This window comes from Bufo bufo, chromosome 2 (genome assembly GCF_905171765.1).
Source record: "Bufo bufo chromosome 2, aBufBuf1.1, whole genome shotgun sequence".
Classification (NCBI taxonomy): domain Eukaryota; kingdom Metazoa; phylum Chordata; class Amphibia; order Anura; family Bufonidae; genus Bufo; species Bufo bufo.
This window is the reverse complement of record NC_053390.1, coordinates 32027416-32049324: the sequence shown is the minus strand read 5'-3', so window position 1 is coordinate 32049324 and position 21909 is coordinate 32027416. Positions and strand designations below refer to the sequence as shown.

General features: G+C 48.7%; 1 protein-coding gene across 1 annotated transcript; it reads left to right on the top strand.

The window, feature by feature from the left end:
• The first annotated feature begins 10534 nt into the window (after positions 1–10534).
• On the top strand, positions 10535–21116 carry GALT (galactose-1-phosphate uridylyltransferase). The gene is made up of 11 exons (XM_040420849.1): positions 10535–10609; positions 10846–11015; positions 12244–12319; positions 14060–14108; positions 14303–14432; positions 15180–15236; positions 15731–15853; positions 15930–16062; positions 18458–18541; positions 20334–20488; positions 20730–21116. Exons 1-11 carry the CDS (start codon positions 10591–10593, stop codon positions 20811–20813), a joined length of 1080 nt encoding a protein of 359 aa, XP_040276783.1. The 5' UTR covers positions 10535–10590; the 3' UTR covers positions 20814–21116.
• The last annotated feature ends 793 nt before the right edge of the window (positions 21117–21909 follow it).

Genomic DNA, 21909 nt, shown 5'->3' with positions numbered 1-21909 from the left:
CCCCCCAAGGTTCTGTGCTGCTGCAATATGTCGATGATTTATTACTGTGTAGCATGTCAGCGGAGGCCAGCATTCAGGATGGTTTATCACTGTTATAATGGTTGTCAGGATGTGGTCACAAAGTGACACTTAAGCAAATGCAATGGTGTAAAATGCAGGTTGAATACTTGGGCTTTGTCCTCACAAAAGGTGAACGGAGAATCAGTGCAGAAAGAGTCCAGTCTATTGCGGGTTTGGTCGCCCCGCACACCAAGAAAGAAATGTTATCTTTCCTTGGTATGATAAACGGTAGACAATGGATTACTGGTTGCTCCCACTATTGACAATGTTTTGAGGCAAGCCACTCTGGATGGAAATCCAGATTTGATTAAATGGTCTTCTGAAATGTACAATGCATTTGATTATCTGAAATGTTCGCTCATGTCAAGTCCAGGGCTGGGCCTCCCTGACTATAATATGTCCTTCCACATGTTTGCACGCCAAAATTGTAAAACCATGGCGGGTGTACTGACACAAGAAAACGGAGGCAAGTTGCGTCCTTGTGTGTTTTTCTCAAAGGTAATGCCCACCTCTGTCCAGGGGATGCCGGCATGTCTGCGTTCTCTTGCAGCCTGTGCTATGATGGTAGAGTCGGCAAATTCTTTCACAATGTGACATTACACCATTTTGCACACCACTCATGATGTTGTAGGCCTACTCAAGGACATCCGCACTCAACACAGCAGGCAGCTGAGCTTATTGCACTCACTAGGACATGTATTCTACATGCTGATAGACCTGTCACCATTCATACTGAGAGTAGGTACACACATGGGGTAGTGTGGGACCATGGTATGATCTGGCAGAGGAGAGGATTTACGGCAGCAGATGGTAAGGATCATGTCTCACAGGGCAATGCGCTGGCAGTTAAGATGGCGAAATGAGTTGCCAAAAGCAACCTCACAGGTTTGTGTAACCATTGGGAGATGCCATGTTTGGCATCTCCAACCCCTGAGATGCTGCAAATACTTACTGATCTTCAGTGGTATGTCACTGAACAGGAACAGCAGGACTGGTGTTATCCAGTATTGCAGAAAAATCCTGAGATAGGATTAGTCTGCGAAGAGGGGAAGTTATGCATTCCCCAACACAGTGCTTCCATCTTAAGTAGCACATTTCCACAGAGTGGGACATTCCACAGAGTAGGACATAAACAGCATTGAGATACTCATGGGTAGGCCTTTCCCCACACCATGGGCAAGACGCCCCCTGGTGGTACAGGAAGGGGACTTGGACCTGATCAGAGAGAAGTACTAATCTGATCAAAGTCCTCAGTAAAACTGAAGAAAAAGTTGCTTGTAAGTCTCCTTCTCTTTCACAGGAATCAACCCGTCCATTCCGGATAGGCAACCAGGTGATGATCAAGATCTTAAAGAAGGGAAAGGAACCAGGAAGTTTCACCTACGGACCACCCACCGAGGTAGTCGCGATCACCAGAACAGCAGTCCTCACTGAACAGTCACCCACGTGGATCCACGCCACAAGGATTAAGTTGGTGAAGAAAAGAGAGGTACTAACGGGGGCAGACAGCCCTGACCTCCAACGAGGCCCAGAGGTACTAACGGAGGCAGACAGCCTTGACCTCGAAGAAGATACAGAAGGGGTACTAACGGAGGCAGACAGCTTTGACCCCCAACGAGATGACGCAGTCGGGAAATTCCTCGAGATGGCTGAGATGTAGTGCCTTAATAATTGTAATTTTGTGTCTCCTACTTACTGTCCCATGGCTGTGGAACAGACAGATATACCTGGAAACAGAATGCAGAGGGGAAGACAGTCTATGCAAGACAAAGGAGAACTTATGGCTGTACCTGGCCAAAACTCTGAACTTAACTGACTTTTGTCTCCAAACCACTTTATCGGCATCTAACATTTTGGAGACATGTCTGGTAGCAGTCCCCACCCCACTAGACGTATGGACGGGGCTCCTACGTTCCCAATGGAACGACACAGACTTGGAGGATCATGATGTTAAATATGGATATGTAAATCCTTATCATGCTTGTTATGACTGTCCTACATATGAGAATCTGCAGAGTAATATGATAGAAGTAATTACAGGTCTTGTCACAGCAGCAGAAATATGTTATAACTTCACCTGTGATGAGACACTATTGCCTCCCTGCATACAAGCAAAAATGCAGAATAAGATTAAGCCAAATATTTGTGATAGAGATTTAGGTAGTTGTAAAAAGATAGTATCAGGAAAAAATATGCAATGTAATATTACTAAAACAGTACCATCCCTAGACAAACATGTACCTCTACCAGCAGGATGGGTATTGGCCTGTGGGAATACTAGTTACACATACATACCGGCCAATATTACAGAGGGACCCTGTACAATAGCCAGGCTGACATTAGCAATGTTACCACTATTTCCAGCAATGCAGACACGACACACGAGAGACACTTCCCTACAGTTACCGGAAAATTGTGATTATAATGTGAATCTCCTCTCTAGATCAGAATATATGAGTTTAGGGGTATCTTTGATAGGAGTACCAGGGTTGGCCATATATAACCACATGACAATATCAAAACTTGCCTGTTTTATGGTAAAACAGATAAATGTCACTAGTGCAATTCTGCAAGATATGCTGCTGGATATACAATCGTATAAAAAGGCTATCTTGCAGAATAGGGCAACTATTGACTATTTATTGCTCCAGCATGGTGTAGGATGCTCAGCGTTCGCAGGGATGTGTTGTTTCAATTTATTAGATCACTCCCGTGGAATAAAAGATAAAATAGGCCAATTAGAGGAGATGAGGAAACATATAAAACAGGATGTTGACCAAGGTTGGTGGGACTGGCTTTTTGGCTGAATACCTGACTTTGGTCAAATAAGATATGTTTTAGGAGTGGTACTCGCCGTGGTCGCTGCAATAGTGGGTCTCTGCTGTTGTCTGTAGTGTGTGCCCTCCCTTCTAGCCATATGTCAAAAAGGTGGCCGAAAGAGGGGTACACTCAACATTCCTCTATACACCGGTAGAGGTAGAAGAGGCAAACACAACCTCAACAAAGCCTCAGGATTATACTCCTGAAGGGTATATGGAATACCTAAAGGCTTATAAGCAAACCAAGGAAGAGCGGAGAAAGAACCATATAGTATATATATATATAAGGTTCTAAGAGGGGATTTGATGGGATATATGTGACTCCATTTTGTCTCATTTAGCCACGTGTATTACATTTGGTTAGTGCACTACAAAACCTCCCTCCCCCCCTATGGAATGTGAGACACTTCCTTAAACTGTTTCAGGAAATCCATACATGTTGAAAGTATGAACAGCCTTCTAGCCATAAAAGGACATCTGACTCAAGTGTCTGCTAGCCTATGTGTATATACCTGATTGGTCAAATGCTGTTACTAGGAGTCAGCTATTATGTTAATGCAGAGCTTATGTGTGACCATACTATTGGTCAAATACTAATGCTAACATATGATTGGATGTAAAGGAAGCTCAACCCCCTCTATTAAAACTGTTTGCCAGCTGTGAATAAACCAGAATGGATCAGAGAAAGACACGTGTTTTTGGTCTCCATCTAATTCATTCTCCCGGTACCGGTAAGGCTTAATTCAAGCTGGCCACTGAAATCATGTGTTAAGGGACACACCGTTAGGGAAGAGAATAAGATTTTCCTTACAGCACCTGCTGTAGATAGGTCTGGGGGGGATGGGGGTGGGCCCGGTCCGGCTGCCCCTCCTGCGTCGGTTACGCCTGGCAGAAGTTATGCTGGTGTGGTTGCCGGCGCAGGGGGGGAGGGGCGGTCCCCATTGTCAATGTCTGGTGACGGTAACTTGCAGCGGCAACTTCTAGAGGCTCTTAGGAGAGGGGAGAATTCCATTACAGTAGGGGGGCAGCAGGTGGATCTATCCTTCTGGATAGACAGGCATGGCCTGCGTGCCTTCCGAGAGCAAGGCGGGGGCGAGACCACCTGGTCCTCACCCACAACCGGCCCCGGGTCAACCAGGCGGAATGTTGTCTGTCTGAAGTGGAGAGGCAATGAAGCGTGCCCTACCAGAAAGAGGGTGGCAGAGCTTCTCTTTCGGATGGGCATCAGGGCATGTGACATCTTTGCCCTGATACATCCGTATGGCACCCGGGAGTTTGATGTCAGTTTTGCCCGGCCAGAGGGTCTTGAACTTTTCTGGTCTGGGTATGAACTGGCAAAAGACCAGCCGGACTGGCAGGGGTTTTTTGTGCAAGCGATAACCCGCCAGAATGAGGTCAAGAAGGTGACCGTTCTCACCCGTAACGAGTCACTTTCTTGTGTTGACATCTTGACCTGGTTGAGCAGGTACGGGGACGTCCAGGGTCTTCCTAGCAAGAACCTGGATGAGTTTGGCATCTGGTCGGGTGCCTGGACGTTTCAGATTAAGTTGAAACATTCAGGGGGGTCGGTTTCCCACATACCATCATCTGCTTTCCTTGGTCGGGATAGGATCATGGTGTTCTACAGGGGGCAGCCTAAGCTGTGTTACAAGTGCGGCAGCCCTTCGCACTTCAGCGCCAGCTGCCAAGTGCAGAGGTGCGCGTTGTGCGGGGGTGAAGGCCATCTAGCTGCATCTTGTGGGCAGATTAGATGCAACCTGTGTGGTGAGCTAGGGCACCCGTTCAGTCGTTGCCCTCGCTCTGTCGCCAACGTGGCTCGTGCACGCGCGGAGGCGAGCCGGGAGGCCCCCACCGCCGAGGCGAGTGCTGGCGAAGGCGACAGGGCAGTGGGGTCGATGAAGAGAAAAGACGGCCCGTCCCAGCAGAAACGGAGGGAGAGGCGTCAAATGGAGAGGGGGCAGGTGGAACCCCGTCCTGGGGTGATGCCTGAGCCCTCCCAGGAGAATGCCTCTCCTAGAGCTGAGACCCTGGGGGATATCGAGGGGAATGAGGAACTCAGGAGACTAGACCGTTCCGAGGTGACTCTGTCCTCTTGCTACGAGAGTGCAACAGAGGGGAGTGAGACAGAGTCTAAAAGAATAAGAAGGAAACGTCTGACCAAAAAAAGATCTAGCCCGACTAGAGTGCCTGTGGAAGGCAAAGCCAGCTCCCCCCTGGACCTCTCTAATCCTGACTCTCTTCCCCTGGATCTTTCCAACCGGTACCTCACCTTGGATGAGATCTCCGCCTCCTCTTCTTCCGGGGAGGAGGTTCAAGGTGGGGGGCCGGAGGGGCAAGAGAAGGAGCCTCTGGAAGGGCCCGCGCCTCCCTCCGGTGAGGATGCAAGGTCCTCGGGAGGTGGGGCGGGTCCAGACACTGGGAATAGGAATGACAAGGGTGGTGCGAAGGGGGAGGCGGTGGTGACTAATGAGATGGACACCACTGTCTCTCTCAAAAGAGATCGTGCCACCTTAGGGGGTAGCCCCAAGAGGGGTAAGAAGAAGAACAAGAAGGGGAAGGGAAGGAAGAAGGCCGTCTAACTTAATCACTCTGTATGGCGGCACTCACTCCGTTGACGCTGGCGACCATTAATGTCGCCAGTATTAAATCGGATGCGGCTAGGTTTGCAGCCTTTGATTTTCTCAGCCGGGTTGAAGCTGACATTTTATTTTTGCAAGAGACCAGGCTGCCAGATTTGGCGGCTGTGTATAAAGCAAAAAAGGAGTGGAGGTGTGGTCCATCATATTGGTCTCTTGCGGCTGAGCCGTATAGCGGAGTGGCGGTTCTTTTTACCGCACCAGTAGAAAGCCGACGAGTGATTGAGTTAGAAATGGGGAGGTGTTTGATTTTAGATGTCCTCATGAAGGGTCAAGAGCTTCGCCTGATAAACATCTATGGTCCCCAAACCAGGTGGGATCGGAAGCGTCTCTTTATGAGGATCAAACCTTTCCTTTTTACGAGTCGGCAGGTGGTCTTTGGCGGGGACTTTAATACAGTCACAAGGTCCCAAGACCGGGGAGGCGCCAGAAACCGGCTGGCTTATGATAGTGTATCCCTGAATAGCATAGCTAGCGAGGCTCGCCTGGTGGATGTCCACATTAGGCACACCCCAGGCCACGGTGGTTTCACTTATTATAGAGGTAGTCAGATTAGGTCTAGAATAGACAGGTTTTATTTAAAGGAGGAGACTACTTTTTCACCTTTAGAGGTGGTAGAGGTGGAATTCTCCGATCACTGTCTAATTATGTTCTCTTTGAATGTTGCAGAATCCCCCCAAATGGGAAGAGGCTATTGGAAGCTAAATTCGGCCCTCCTGGAGGAAGCAGAGGTGAGACAATCCTTTAAGGACTTCCTTCAGAGTCAGGTAGAGTTGCTGGATCTTTGTGACACTAAGTCTGAGTGGTGGGAGATATTCAAAGATCGGGTGGCAAAATTCTTCCGCCAGCTCTCGAGCCTCAGGTCCCTGGACAGGTACCGCTTGTATCAGGGTCTGAGGAGGAAACTCGAACAACTGGTCTCGACTGGAGGTAGCCGAGAGGATATCTCCAGGGTGAAATCTTTGCTTAAGAGGTGCCAGTATGATAGGCACACATCTTTGGTTTTTGAGAGGGATTTCGGGAAGTACCGCTCGCCCGACCCTTACAGAAACTGTAAGATGTCAGTGAAAAGTAAGTTGGTGACGGGACTGGTCGATGGTACGGGATCTCTGGATAGGTCCAGATCAGGGATCTTGGAAATCGTCAAGTCCTTCTACTCGTGCCTCTTGAGGAAGAAGGATCTGAATCGGGACAGGATTTCGGCTTTCCTGGCTGAAACCATCCCTGAGTCAAGAGTAGACCTCTCTCTTGGCGTTTTGATAGAAGAAATCAGAGAAGAGGAAGTCAGCCTGGCGATCGAAGGGCTTGCCCTAAAGAAGTCGCCAGGCCCGGATGGCTTAACATCCGAGTTTTATAAGACCTTTAAGGACTCCTTGGTTCCCCTCTTGACTAAGGTATTCAATGAGTGCCTTTCCTCGGGTACTCTGCCGAAGTCAATGAGGAGGTCAGCTCTGATCCTTATATCAAAGGGTAAAGATCCGAGCCGTATTGAGAATTGGCGTCCCATAGCGCTTCTCAATACGGACAGAAAGATCCTGGCCAAGATACTGTTTAAACGGTTGGTGCAGTTTGCGCCCCGGCTCCTTTCGGAGACCCAACATTGCTCAGTTCCAGGCCGAAGCACGTTTAGTGCTGTGCTCGGTGTCCGAGAGGCAGTGGAGCAGAGTAGGGCGGGTAACTGGAAGGGGTACATGCTGGCTTTAGATCAGGCAAAGGCTTTTGATCGGGTTAACCACGAGTACCTCTGGGCAGTCCTTCTGAAATATGGCCTGCCGGGAGGGTTTGTCGATTGGTTAAAGATCTTGTATGCAGGGGCAGAGAGTTTCCCGCTGGTGAACGGTTGGTCTGGCAGCCCTTTTGAGGTCGGGTCTGGAGTCCGCCAGGGTTGTCCATTGAGCCCGCTCTTATACGTGTTTGCGATTGATCCTTTTATTAGGAGGATTGATCGGGGACCGTTAGCGGGAGTCAGGATGAGTCTGGAGGAGCCAGAAGCCACTCTGAGGGTGGTGGCGTATGCCGATGATGTCACTGTTTTCGTGTCCTCGGGAGGGGAGGCGGAATACGTGATGTCGGAGGTAGAACGCTACTCGGAAGTCTCCGGGTCCATGATTAACCGGGATAAGTGTGAGAGTCTCTGGCTGGGAGGGGGTGATCCATCTTTCGGTCTCCCGGACACCCTCCCAGAGCCCCAGTCGTCAGCCAAAGTCCTAGGCGTTCAATTCGGCCATGGGGATTATCCCACCCAAAATTGGGACAGCAGGCTCACGATCGCCGCTCAGAAGGTTGACCAGTGGAAGGGTTGGTCTTTGACCCTCAGGGAAAGGGTGAACCTGATCAAGACTTACCTTCTCCCTTTGCTTATCTATTTGGCCAGTGTATGTGTCTTGCCAGAACCTCTCTGGACTCGGGTTTACAGTCTGTTCTTTCAACTGTTATGGGGGAATAGGCTGAACCTAGTCAAGAGAGAGGTGACATACCGTACGAGGAGATTAGGGGGGTTGGGTATGGTCAACCCAGTGGTGTTCCTTGTGAACACCTTTGTTAAGATCAACCTGGCAAACCTCTGGAAAGAGAGGGCTCCTCCGTGGGTAGTCTCTTGCAGGGGTTGGTTTCGGCCTTTCTTCCAGGAGTGGGAGACAGGAGGGCAAGTGAAGGATTTGCGTACACCTCACGGATATCTTCCGGCTTATGTCACCCCGATTCTGAAGGTGATCCGCCAGTGGGGTTTGGGAGTGAGGGAAATCAAGACCCAGTCAAGGAGATCCCTTGACGAGAGGGTCTTGTTGACCCACTTCTGGAAGCCCCTGGCCCTTAAGGATTGCCCAAGCCGGGATCTAGACAAGGGGTTACAGTTGTTAAATTCGGCAAGGATCCCCTTGAAGTTTTGGGACTTGGCTTGGCGCTGCTTTCACGGGAAGCTGTATGTAAGGGACAACTTGAAGTACAGGAACTCTGATGAAAGGGGTTGTCCCCGGGAGGAGTGTGGCGACATACTGGAAAGTATGGAGCACTTCCTGCTTCAGTGTCCCTTTAATACAGAGGTATACAAACGGGTGGGTGCATCCATTGGCTGGCCTAGGCTAGCCAACCTCTCCTATGCGGAATGGGCTTATGGAGCATTCAAAGGTTTGGGAAGAAGGGACCCATGCACAGCTTTTATAGTTAGCATAGTGATCAGGTACTTCACATGGAACGCACGGTGTTTATTTTCAACCCAGCAGAAAGTCCTCCCTGTGGAAGAGGTGTGTAGGAACATTCTAGGTGACCTGGCGAAGGTTCGCTCTCTTGAGTGCGAGAAGGTGGGTACGGATGGGGTCTCTTACCTCTGGAGAGGCTTCACCTTTGATGTGCCTTAGCCTCAGTAGCACTTTTCCTGGTGTTGGGCTGAGGCTTTCACATTAGGTTTTTGTTTTGTATTTAAGATGAGTTTTTGAAGAAAGGTTTGCAAATGACTGAACTTGGGCCTTCGGGTGGATTTTAACATTGGTTTGTATAGATTGATATGGTTGTTATAAGATGTATATATTGTATGATAGGGTAAGTGGGGTGTAGTTAGGTTGGGTGGGATGGGGTGGGGGGGTTCATATTTTTGTGTGGGGAGACCTGCATCCAGCCCTGGACTATGCGGACATAGGAGGACATGAGGCGAGGGGCTGGGTGTGGGTGGTGGTGGAAGGGCTGGCCTCATGGAGGGACAAGAGGCGGAGGTTGGCCCTGGGTAAGGGTGATGGGATAGATAGATTGGTAGGGTTAGTATAGGTTTGTTTTCTCATATATGTGTGTAAAAAAAAAAATAAAAAAAAAAATTAATTAAAATTAAAAAAAAAAAAAAAATAATAATAATAAAAAATAAAAAAAAAAAAAAAATTATTAGAGTTATTTGATATTTCTGTTATGATTATTTTATGTTTATTATTTTTTATTGTAAGAAGTTGTAATTTAGTTTCTGTTCTGATTAATTTGTATAAATTTGTATATAGTCGGGGCTCAGCCGGATCGGATGTTTACGTTAGGCTAGGTTTCATTTTCTCCATTTTTTTTAGTAGGTATGAATGAGATAGTATGCATGTAGCTGGGCCAGTAGGGTAAGTGTATATACTTTATACCTTGTTTTGAAAATTTTATGGCAACGTTTTTGTATTTTTGTATAAAATTAAAAAAGAGTTCCTCAGTATCTGCTCTTATTCTGTATATATATATATATATATATATATATATACACTGCACAGTACCACTTCTCCTGTCCTGTATACTGGGTGTAATCCTCAGTATCTGCTCTTATTCTGTATATATACACTGCACAGTACCACTTCTCCTGTCCTGTACACTGGGTGTAATCCTCAGTATCTGCTTTTATTCTGTATATATACACTGCACAGTACCACTTCTCCTGTCCTGTATACTGGGTGTAATCCTCAGTATCTGCTCTTATTCTGTATATATATATATACACTGCACAGTACCACTTCTCCTGTCCTGTATACTGGGTGTAATCCTCAGTATCTGCTCTTATTCTGTATATATATATATATATATATATATATATATATATACTGCACAGTACCACTTCTCCTGTCCTGTATACTGGGTGTAATCCTCAGTATCTGCTCTTATTCTGTATATATACACTGCACAGTACCACTTCTCCTGTCCTGTATACTCGGTGTAATCCTCAGTATCTGCTTTTATTCTGTATATATACACTGCACAGTACCACTTCTCCTGTCCTGTACACTGGGTGTAATCCTCAGTATCTGCTTTTATTCTGTATATATACACTGCACAGTACCACTTCTCCTGTCCTGTATACTGGGTGTAATCCTCAGTATCTGCTCTTATTCTGTATATATATACACACTGCACAGTACCACTTCTCCTGTCCTGTACACTGGGTGTAATCCTCAGTATCTGCTCTTATTCTGTGTATATAAATCTGTGTACTAACAGTTCCGTCGGTCTTGTTGTCAGGTGACCAGCTGTTGTAGAACTCTTCTGGTCACATGATCAGGATCACATGACATCCACCCCTGACTGCAGTGAGCTGGAGGCTGGTTCTTCCTCTTCTGCTGGATGTCATGGAGTTCCTGCCCAGCGGTATGAGCTGTGAAATATTATTATATAGCGTGTAATGTGTCTGGTGTTTCATGCTTATATTATCTATTCTACTTCATCATGGGATATGTCTCCATGTATATCAGTTACCATCTCCTGCACTGTTCCATAGGACTGCAGGTATCATCTACTACATTATCTGCACTCACAGAAATATCACTGTGTTATCTGTGGTGTTACATAGGACTGCTGATTGTATATTTGCATATTCCCTGTAGAGCACCAGCACATCCGGTACAATCCCCTCCATGATGACTGGGTTCTGGTTTCTGCACATCGTATGGGGCGTCCATGGCAGGGTCAGGTGGAGAAATCTCCGCAGAAAGATATTCCAAGACATGATGCAAATAATCCGCTGTGTCCCGGAGCTCGTAGAGCCAGTGGGCAGGTGACGTGTGTGAACAGGGACTGGTGGGTGCGGGCATTTAACGTGTGTGAACAGCGAGTGGTGGGTGCAGGCAGGTAACGTGTGTGAACAGGGAGTGGTGGGCGCAGGCAGGTAATGTGTGTGTGTGAACAGGGACTGGCGGGTGCAGGTGGGCAGGTAGCGTGTATGAACAGTGACTGATGGGTGCGGGCAGGTAACGTGTGAACAGGGATCGGTGGGTGCGGGCGCATGTAACGTGTGTGAACAGGGATCGGTGGGTGCGGGCGCATGTAACGTGTGTGAACAGGGATCGGTGGGTGCGGGCGCATGTAACGTGTGTGAACAGGGATCGGTGGGTGCGGGCGCATGTAACGTGTGTGAACAGGGATCGGTGGGTGCGGGCGCATGTAACGTGTGTGAACAGGGATCGGTGGGTGCGGGCGCATGTAACGTGTGTGAACAGGGATCGGTGGGTGCGGGTGTATTTAACGTGTATGAACAGGGACTGATGGGTGCGGGAGGGCATGTAACATGTATGAACAGTGACTGATGGGTGCGGGCAGGTAACATGTGTGAACAGGGATCGGTGGGTGTGGGCACATGTAACGTGTATGAACAGGGATCGGTGGGTGCGGGCGCATGTAACGTGTATGAACAGGGATCGGTGGGTGCGGGAGGGCATGTAACGTGTATGAACAGGGACTGGTGGGTGCGGGAGGGCATGTAACGTGTGTGAACAGAGATTGGTGGGTGCGGGCGCATGTAACGTGTATGAACAGTGACTGGGTGCGGACGGGCATGTAACGTGTATGAACAGGGACTGATGGGTGTGGGCAGGTAACATGTGTGAACAGGGATCGGTGGGTGCGGGCGCATGTAACGTGTATGAAGAGGGACTGGTGGGTGCGGGTAGGCAGGTAACACGTTTAAACAGTGTCTGATGGGTGCGGGCATGTAACGTGTATGAACAGGGAGTGGTGGGTGCGGGCATGTAACGTGTGTGAACAGAGACCGGTGGTTGCGGGTGGGCATGTAACGTGTATGCACAGGGACTGGTAGGTGCGGTCAGGTAACGTGTATGAACAGTGACTGATGGGTGCAGGCGGGCATGTATTGTGTATGAACAGGGACTGATTCACCTTTTACCAGTAAACGAATCGCAAACGAATTTCATAACCGGAAATTCGCTCATCTCTAGTCATTATCTAAATCATTATTAATGCTCTCATTCATTTTTGTCCTCCTTCAGGTAAATCCTGACTATACGGGAACGTTTCTGTTTGAGAATGACTTCCCAGCTCTGCAGCCAGACTCCCCGAATCCAGGTGAGGAACAGCCGAGTCTAATCGGAGCTTCTAAGTGATATATGTAAGAACAGATCAGAGTGGAGGAGGTCTGCAGGCTGATAAGACTGGAAGCCAGGACCTTGGTGGGTGTAGGAGAGGTGGCTGCCGGGTCATGGGTGGGTCTAAAGGAGGATATGGCTACCTCAGGGGTGAGTCTAGAGGAGGATAGGGCTAGCTCAAGGGTGAGTCTAAAGGAGGCGGTTGTACCATGGGTGAATGTACAAATGAGATCAGCTGGGTCATGGATGAGCTTAGTGGAAGGAGTGGCTGGCTCATGGATGAATAGAGGAGGAGGCGGCTGGCTCATTGGTGAGCCTAGAGGAGGTGGAGGTTGGACCGTGGGTGAATGTACAGATGAGATCGACTGGCTCATGGATGAGCTTAGAGGAGGGGGCGGCTGGCTCATGGGTGAGCCTAGAGGAGAAGGGGCTGGCTCATGAGTGAGCCCTAGAGGAGAAGGGGCTGGCTCATGAGTGAGCCCTAGAGGAGAAGGGGCTGGCTCATGAGTGAGCCCTAGAGGAGAAGGGGCTGGCTCATGAGTGAGCCTAGAGGAGAAGAGGCTGGAATAGGGGGCAGCTGGTTCACAGTTGAGCCTATAGGAGGAGGTGGTTGGACCATGGGTGAATGTACAAATGAGATCAGCTGGCTCATGGGTGAGCCTAGAGAAGGAGGCGGCTAGCTCATGGGTGAGCCTAGAGGAGGAGAGGCTGGCTCATGGGTGAGCCTAGAGGAGAAGAGGCTGGCTCATGAGTGAGCCTAGAGGAGAAGAGGCTGGCTCATGAGTGAGCCTAGAGGAGAAGAGGCTGGCTCATGAGTGAGCCTAGAGGAGAAGAGGCTGGCTCATGAGTGAGCCTAGAGGAGAAGAGGCTGGCTCATGAGTGAGCCTAGAGGATAAGAGGCTGGCTCATGAGTGAGCCTAGAGGAGAAGAGGCTGGCTCATGAGTGAGCCTAGAGGAGAAGAGGCTGGCTCATGAGTGAGCCTAGAGGAGAAGAGGCTGGCTCATGAGTGAGCCTAGAGGAGAAGGGGCTGGCTCATGAGTGAGCCTAGAGGAGAAGGGGCTGGCTCATGAGTGAGCCTAGAGGAGAAGGGGCTGGCTCATGAGTGAGCCTAGAGCAGAAGGGGCTGGCTCATGAGTGAGCCTAGAGGAGAAGGGGCTGGCTCATGAGTGAGCCTAGAGGAGAAGGGGCTGGCTCATGAGTGAGCCTAGAGGAGAAGGGGCTGGCTCATGAGTGAGCCTAGAGGTGAAGGGGCTGGCTCATGAGTGAGCCTAGAGGAGAAGGGGCTGGCTCATGAGTGAGCCTAGAGGAGAAGGGGCTGGCTCATGAGTGAGCCTAGAAGAGAAGGGGCTGGCTCATGAGTGAGCCTAGAGGAGAAGGGGCTGGCTCATGAGTGAGCCTAGAGGAGAAGGGGCTGGCTCATGAGTGAGCCTAGAGGAGAAGGGGCTGGCTCATGAGTGAGCCTAGAGGAGAAGGGGCTGGCTCATGAGTGAGTCTAGAACAGGCGGTTGGACCTTGGGGGAATGTACAGATGAGATCAGCTGGATCATGGGTGAGCCTAGAGGTAGAAGTGGTTGGACCATGGGTGATTATAGAGATGAGGTTAGCTGGCTCATGGATTAGCATAGAGGAGGAGGTGGTTGGACCATGTTTAGCGTGGGTGATTCGGCTGGGTCTTATTCTTATGGGGGTATCTAAGGGCTCCTCTGTTCTGTCCTCTAGGTCCCAGTGATCATCCGTTGCTCCAGACAAGTTCTGCACGTGGAGTCTGGTACTTATATCTTCTTGATCTAATATACATTGGGTGTGAGAAATAAAAGCTTTGGGTGTGTAGTTGGTTTGTATTTGTAATTTGCGTGGACCCATAAGGAGGCCGGGCGTCCTCTATGTTACAATCTTGGCCGCCACTATTTATGCACTGACCCCAATGGTCAGCTCTTCCTGACGCCTTGTGTATGTCCTCAGCCAGGTCATGTGCTTCCATCCCTGGTCAGATATCACCCTTCCTCTAATGTCCTCGGAGGAGGTCCGGGCAGTGATTGACAAGTGGGCGGAGATAAACACGGACTTGGGTGCCACTTACCCTTGGGTTCAGGTGAGGAAAATTATAAAGCTTTCAGTGACGATGACATCATGGATGTGGAGATGTAGGACCTCACCTAAAACGCCTCAATCAGGGCTGGTCCAGTCTCCTCATTTTGATTTGCATAAGTTCTGGAACGTTCTAATGTTTCTGTTTTAATTCCTCACCATTTCCAAGATCTCTGCTTGCTGACCGTGAATGAGAACATTTTTGTTTACATGTAGAGTCTGAATAAAGCCTACAGAGAGAATGCATCTAATGGAAGGGTTGTCTGTGAACAAAACGGTCTGCGTTTTGCCCATTTACAGCACCCCTCTCTGTTATGGTTGTGGCTGGTATTGCAGCTCGGCCCCTTCCTCCTTAATTCCAGACAGTTCGACAATGTTTTATGGGGGGGGGAAATGGGGCACACGAAGACCGACCAATCCTCTGCGAGCTACCCCCATCACCAGCACGAACCCCTCTCCTGCCCCGATAGTTTGTTACAATGTATCAGTTTGCAGTACAGGCTGTTTAGCTCCCTGGGGATTTTCTACATTGGATACAAATGTAACGAGCCCTCAGCTTTGAGAAATATTTGGTCAGGATGTTGTTTTGTTTTTTTTGTAAACAAAAGGTTCTCATTCACTGACAGCAAGCAGGGAGCTAAAAAGAAGTATTTCCCCTCGTGTGTGCTCCACCTTATACTGAAGTATTGAGGGGGCTGTGTTACCCCTGTTTTAGTGTGCAGCCGCCTGACAGCTCTTGTCTTATTTCCAGATTTTTGAGAATAAAGGAGACATGATGGGGTGCTCGAATCCTCACCCCCACTGCCAGGTAATGTAAGGTTCTGTTACTGCCACCTAGTGGAGAGATGACGCTCTGCAGCCTCTTGTATATAATGGTGCACATATGCATAATGCGGACCCCAGTATATAATGGATTTCCTTTGCTGACCCCACCTGAGCCTCACGTCACGGGCACAGTCCTACCACTCGGGTTCAGTCGCCTTTCTAGTACTTTGGATCCCGTTTGCGTCTTTCTAATATTTTTGACCTTTGCTCCGTTTCTTGTGCAGACTATTAGAATTGTTTTTAACCCTCCAGTCTCAAAAATTTTCAGCAGCTTTTAGTGAGGAGCATTGACAGGTCCAGCATAATGACAGGGGGTGGTTCGAGAGCGGCTCTGTTGCATACTTTACACTGCAGCGCTTCTTCCTTAGTTTGGATGCTGCACATAAGCACGAGATCAGCAGGACGCGCCCCCACATGAAGAGATTGTTTCTATTGCAGTAATATCTGCATATTGTTCATTATGTCCTTCTCCTTAAGGTCTGGGCGAGTAATTTCCTTCCAAATGAGGCTCGGACTGAGGACAGGACGCAGAGGGAATACCTGAAGAAACATGGCGTCCCTATGTTACTAGAGTATGGGAGGCTGGAGGAGGAGAGGAAGGTGGGTGGCCTCTGTACAGACCAAATGCCAGGGGTGAGGAGTCGACTACAGGGTTAACAGGTCTCTGTGTCTCCAGGAGCGTCTGGTGCTGAGTAATGAACACTGGCTGGTGCTGGTCCCATACTGGGCCGTTTGGCCATTTCAGACTCTCCTCCTGCCGCGCCGCCATATCACCCGTCTGCAGGACCTCAGCCCCGAGGAAAGGGACAGTATGTATTTCCAATAGACATTTATGTCCTGTCTACCTCCATTGACGGCTGTGCTCCTCTCACTAATGCCCACCTGCCCAGAAATGAGCCTAGTGATTGTCTTCCATTCTCATGTCCTGGTGCCCGGACCCCTTTTATATCTGGGTGCTTACACCTCTACCATCTGGATGCCCGGTTACTGCTCTCCTGTGTCTCTGCTTACCCCTCGCCTATCTGGGACTCCTGTCTGGCTCCCCACTTATTCTTGTCCTATCTGGGTACCTGTGTAGTCATCTATGAGAGTCCTACCTGGGTCCCTACCTACCCCTCTCCTATTTAGGTGCCCAGGTACTCCTCTCTTATCTGTGTCCTTACCTACCTCTCTCCTATTTAGGTGCCCAGGTACTCCTCTCTTATCTGTGTCCTTACCTACCCCTCTCCTATTTAGGTGCCCAGGTACTCCTCTCTTATGTGTCCTTACCTACCCCTCTCCTATTTAGGTGCCCAGCTACTCCTCTCGTATCTGGGTCCTTACCTACCCCTCTCCTATTTAGGTGCCCAGTTACTCCTCTCTTATGTGTCCTTACCTACCCCTCTCCTATTTAGGTGCCCAGCTACTCCTCTCGTATCTGGGTCCCTACCTACCCCTCTCCTATTTAGGTGCCCAGCTACTCCTCTCGTATCTGGGTCCCTACCTACCCCTCTCCTATTTAGGTGCCCAGGTACTCCTCTCTTAACTGTGTCCTTACCTACCCCTCTCCTATTTAGGTGCCCAGTTACTCCTCTCTCATCTGTGTCCTTACCTACCCCTCTCCTATTTAGGTGCCCAGCTACTCCTCTCTTATGTGTCCTTACCTACCCCTCTCCTATTTAGGTGCCCAGCTACTCCTCTCTTATGTGTCCTTACCTACCCCTCTCCTATTTAGGTGCCCAGCTACTCCTCTCGTATCTGGGTCCCTACCTACCCCTCTCCTATTTAGGTGCCCAGCTACTCCTCTCTTATCTGGGTCCCTACTTACCCCTCTCCTATTTAGGTGCCCAGCTACTCCTCTCGTATCTGGGTCCCTACTTACCCCTCTCCTATTTAGGTGCCCAGCTACTCCTCTCGTATCTGGGTCCCTATCTGCCGCTCTCCTATTTATCTGCACATATCTATCTTCTATCTGGGTGTGCAGTATCTTCCTCTATCTAGGTGACCATATCTGGGTGATAAAGAAATGGATGTCAGTCAGCACATCCCAGTGCGCAGGTGCACGTCGCCATGGCTGAAAGCACAAAAACAAACACAATGCACCAGCACACTGCAAACACAAATAATACAGTAAATACAATCGTGCCATACTCACTATAGAAATGTACTAATGCTACGTTATAAATGTGAGATTCTTGGCAAATACATTTTGTACAAAATTACTTGTGCCTGTCCGCCAACGATAAGGAGATCTATTTAGGACAGGAACCTATGCTACTACCTCTGCTGGTGCCATACTGGCCTCGATTAAATTCGATTAAAATGCTAAGTCCACTCTGTATTATACCTCTTATGGTGCCAAATGGCCTCCAATAAATTCAGGGAGGCACCATAAGAGGTATAATACAGAGTGGGCTCAGCATGCACGTGCAACCTGCATTCCCTGAATTTAATGGAGGCCAGTATGGCACCAGCGGAGGAAGTATTTAGTGTAGGTTCCTATCCTAAAGAGATCGCCTTGCCGTTGGTGGACAGGCACAAGTAATTTTGTACAAAATGTATTAGCCGAGTATTTCACATTTATAACGTAGCATTAGTACATTTTCTATAGTGAGTATGGCGCGATTGTATTTACCTTATTATTTGTGTTTGCAGTGTGCTGGTGCATTGTGTTTGTTTTTGCTTGTCGGCTTCTACACCTCTACTACTATCTGGGTCCCTACCTACCCCTTTTCCTATTTAGATGCCCATATCTGGGTGCCTGTTACTCCTCTTCTTTCTGGGTGTACAGTATTTTTCCTATATCTAGGTTATTATATCTGGGTGTATGCTCCTACAATCTGGGTCCCTACCTACCTCTTTCCTATTTAGGCTCCCATATCTGGCACCCGTTATTCCTCTCCTATCAGGATGCCTGGTTACTCCTCTTACCCTTCCCCTAGATGGTATTCCTCTCCTATCTAGGTGTCCAAATCTTGGTGCACGCTTACACCTATCCTATCTGGGTGCCACTATCTGAGCACCTGTTTACCCCTTTCTTATACAAATCTCCAGGTACCCCCCTCCACATGCGAGTTCCCAGTTACCTTTTAATGTGTGGGATCTTGGTTACCCCACCACTGCCTCAGTAACCCGCTGTGCCACCCTGCCCTCATACATTTCTTGTTTTGGGTGGGCAATAGCTCCTTGGCTTCCTGTGATGTTGGCTTTGTCTTCTGTTTTCAGGTTTGGCTTCCATCATGAAGCGGCTGCTCTGCAAGTATGACAACTTGTTTGAGATCTCCTTCCCGTACTCCATGGGATGGCATGGTGGGTGAAATCACAAGTGACTTAGAGAGCAAACCTAGTTTAGGATAGTGAATGGGGTTAATTCAACCATGTGAAACCATATCTGCTGGCCTAGAGTAGCGAAGGGGTTCATGCAACCATCTCTTGTGGTCTAGGATAATGAAAGGGGTTAATTCAACCATAGGCAACCATCGCTGGTGATCTACAGTAGTGAAGAGAACTAATGCAACCATCCCTGGTAGCCTAAAGTTGTGAAGGGGTCAATGCAACTTCTCTCATAGTGAAGGAAAGTGGGGTTAATTCAACCATAGGCAACCATCCCTGGTGGTCTGGAGTATTGAATGGGATGAATGCAATCATGGAAGAGAAGGAGGTGGATCCAGCGAGCAAAATCATATCTTCTTTATTGACAACTGTTCACATTAAAAAATGCACAACATTATCTGTAGACCAGATAACGCTGTGCGTTTTTTAATGTGAACAGTTGTCAATAAAAAAGATATGATTTTACTCGCTGGATCCACCTCCTTCTCTTCCTAGCTTTCTCAGGGTGTGGACACCCCTCAGGCTCCGAGCTTTGAGTTTACAAGCTAGGAGCTGGACATCCACCACATGTGAATTATTGCAATCATCCCTGGTGGCCTAGAGTAGAGAAGGGGACAAATGCAATCATCCGTGGTGGTCTGAAGTATTGAAGGAGAGTAATGCAGCCATTCCTGGTTTTCTAGAGTAGTGAATGGGAGTAATGCAACCATCACTGATGCCCTAGAGTAGTGAAGGGGATTAATGCAGTCATCCCTGGTGGTCTAGAGTAGTAAAGGGGATTAATGCAGTCATCCCTGGTGGTCTGGAGTATTGAAGGAGGGTAATGCAGTCATCCCTGGTGGTCTAGAGTAGTAAAGGGGATTAATGCAGTCATCCCTGGTGGTCTGGAGTATTGAAGGAGAAGTAATGCAGCCATTCCTGGTTTTCTAGAGTAGTGAAGGGGAATAATGCAGTCATCCCTGGTGGTCTAGAGTAGTGAAGGGGATTAATGCAGTCATCCCTGGTGGTCTGGAGTATTGAAGGAGAGTAATGCAGTCATCCCTGGTGGTCTAGAGTAGTAAAGGGGATTAATGCAGTCATCCCTGGTGGTCTGGAGTATTGAAGGAGAAGTAATGCAGCCATTCCTGGTTTTCTAGAGTAGTGAAGGGGAATAATGCAACCATCCCTGGTGGTCTAGAGTAGTGAAGGGGAATAATGCAACCATCCCTGATGGCCTAGAGCAGGGATGCTCAACCTGCGGCCCTCCAGCTGTTGCAAAACTATAACTCCCAGCATGCATGGACAGCCTACAGCTATTAGGGCATGCTGGGAGTTGTAGTTTTTTTGCAACAGCTGTAGGGCTGCAGGTTGGGCATCCCTGCCCTATAGTAGTGAAGGGGATTAATGCAACCATTCTTACTAGTCTAGAGTTGTAAAGGGGTTTAATGCAGCAGTCTCTGGTGGTCTAGAATAGTGAAGGGGATAATACCATTAGTAACTAGCAGTGGATGCAAGTACCCGTACAATCACAAATGAAGTGTCTAGGGGGCCTGTTGCCATTAGGGCCTCTTCTCTTCTGGTCCCTGTGATGTCAGTCCACCCTGCCCCCTCATTTTGGGTGGCCCTGTTTGGGGGCTCTGTTGTATACAGTGACCCTGTTTTGAGTGCACTTGCTGGTAATTTTATGGGGCCCTGAAGGTCAGCATGACTCCTCCTCTGATGCACATCTATGTTCTTAATCCACCGCTGCCGCTCTGATGAGCTGATATTGCTGCCCCCGTCTCCGCAGGGGCCCCGACCGGTTGTCACCTCAGTGAGGACTGCCGTCACTGGCAGCTGCATGCTCATTACTACCCCCCGCTCCTGCGCTCTGCCTCAATACGGAAGTTCATGGTGGGGTACGAGATGCTGGCCCAAGCACAGAGGGACCTGACAGCGGAGCAGGTGAGCTGACAATCTAGACCATAGCTCGGTGGATTTATGGAGCCTGAGCGGACCCAACATATCCCAGCATGCTCCTTACCACTGTGTTGAGGCTTCTCCAGCAGGACCACTTATCACACTGGTGGTATGGGCCATGCAGGGTTATCCTCCCACCACCTTGTCTATACTGTGTCCACTGGGGTTGCATTGTCCGACTGGTCCACGAGTAAGGAATATTTTTGTGTTTTCTTCTCACTCACAGGCAGCAGAGCGTTTGAGAAATCTTCCAGAAGAACATTATAAGCTCAGGAAATCAGAGGAGCCCCCCAGTGGTGGGGGCAAGTAGTAACCTGTGACCAGGGGGACTCTCCTTGACCAGCTGAGAGACACTGACTCTGCAGGAACACGTTTGAGTCCATCAGACCATGAATCTATGATCACAGCAGTGTATGGATATACAGAGGAAACTGTATGAGAACTTAATATCACACTGACTTTCATATGTATTTCTACACGTGTCACTTCAATTTTACTAAGAATTGATCTACATGTGGAAGATTAGTGATGTCACCTCCGGCATAATATAACTTCTAGCTGGAGAGTGGTGATGTCATCTCTTTTATAACATGCCTTATATCTGTAGAGCGGTGATGTCACCTCCTGTATAACAAGTATTTCATCTGGAGAGTGGTGATGTCATCTCCTGTATAACAAGTATTTCATCTGGAGAGTGGTGATGTCATCTCCTTTATAACATGCCTTATATCTGGGGATTGGTGATGTCACCTCCTGTATAATATAACTTCTATATGGATTGCAGTGATGTAACTGGTGTATAATATAACATATCTGGAGAGTGGTGATGTCCTCTCCTCCTGTATAACCTGCCTTATGTCTGGATTGCAGTGATGTCACTGGTATAAAATATATCTGCAGAGCGGTGATGTCACTGGTATATAACATAACATATCTGCAAAGTGGTGATGTCACCTCCCGTACGATATAGCTTTTATATCTGGTGAGCAGTGATGTTGCCTTTTTGAGATGACCACACAAAATTGCAGTGAAAGGTGTTTTTGTGGGGGCCGATCAGCTCCAATGATGGAGTCTTGGGGGATGGGGGGGTAGCCCAGTATTTGGTATCTCAGGGAGGCCTGTCTCATCACACCAGGGTGCAGATCTATACATCTGCAAGATTTCTTAAAGGAGCATCTGATTAACCCTTTCAATGTGAGCACTCACTGAAATCAATGGGCCGGGGCCCCTCTTCCCTCTGTGTTCACTAGCAGGGCCCTATAGCAACAACAGAGTGAGCCCCCCCCCTTCATGTCCAGTTTTCACATAGGTCAGGATAGGTCATCGATATCAGATCGGTGGGGAACCGACTCCCTCCAACCCTGGTGATCAGCTGTTTGAAGAGGCCGTGGTGGTCTTCACCTGCT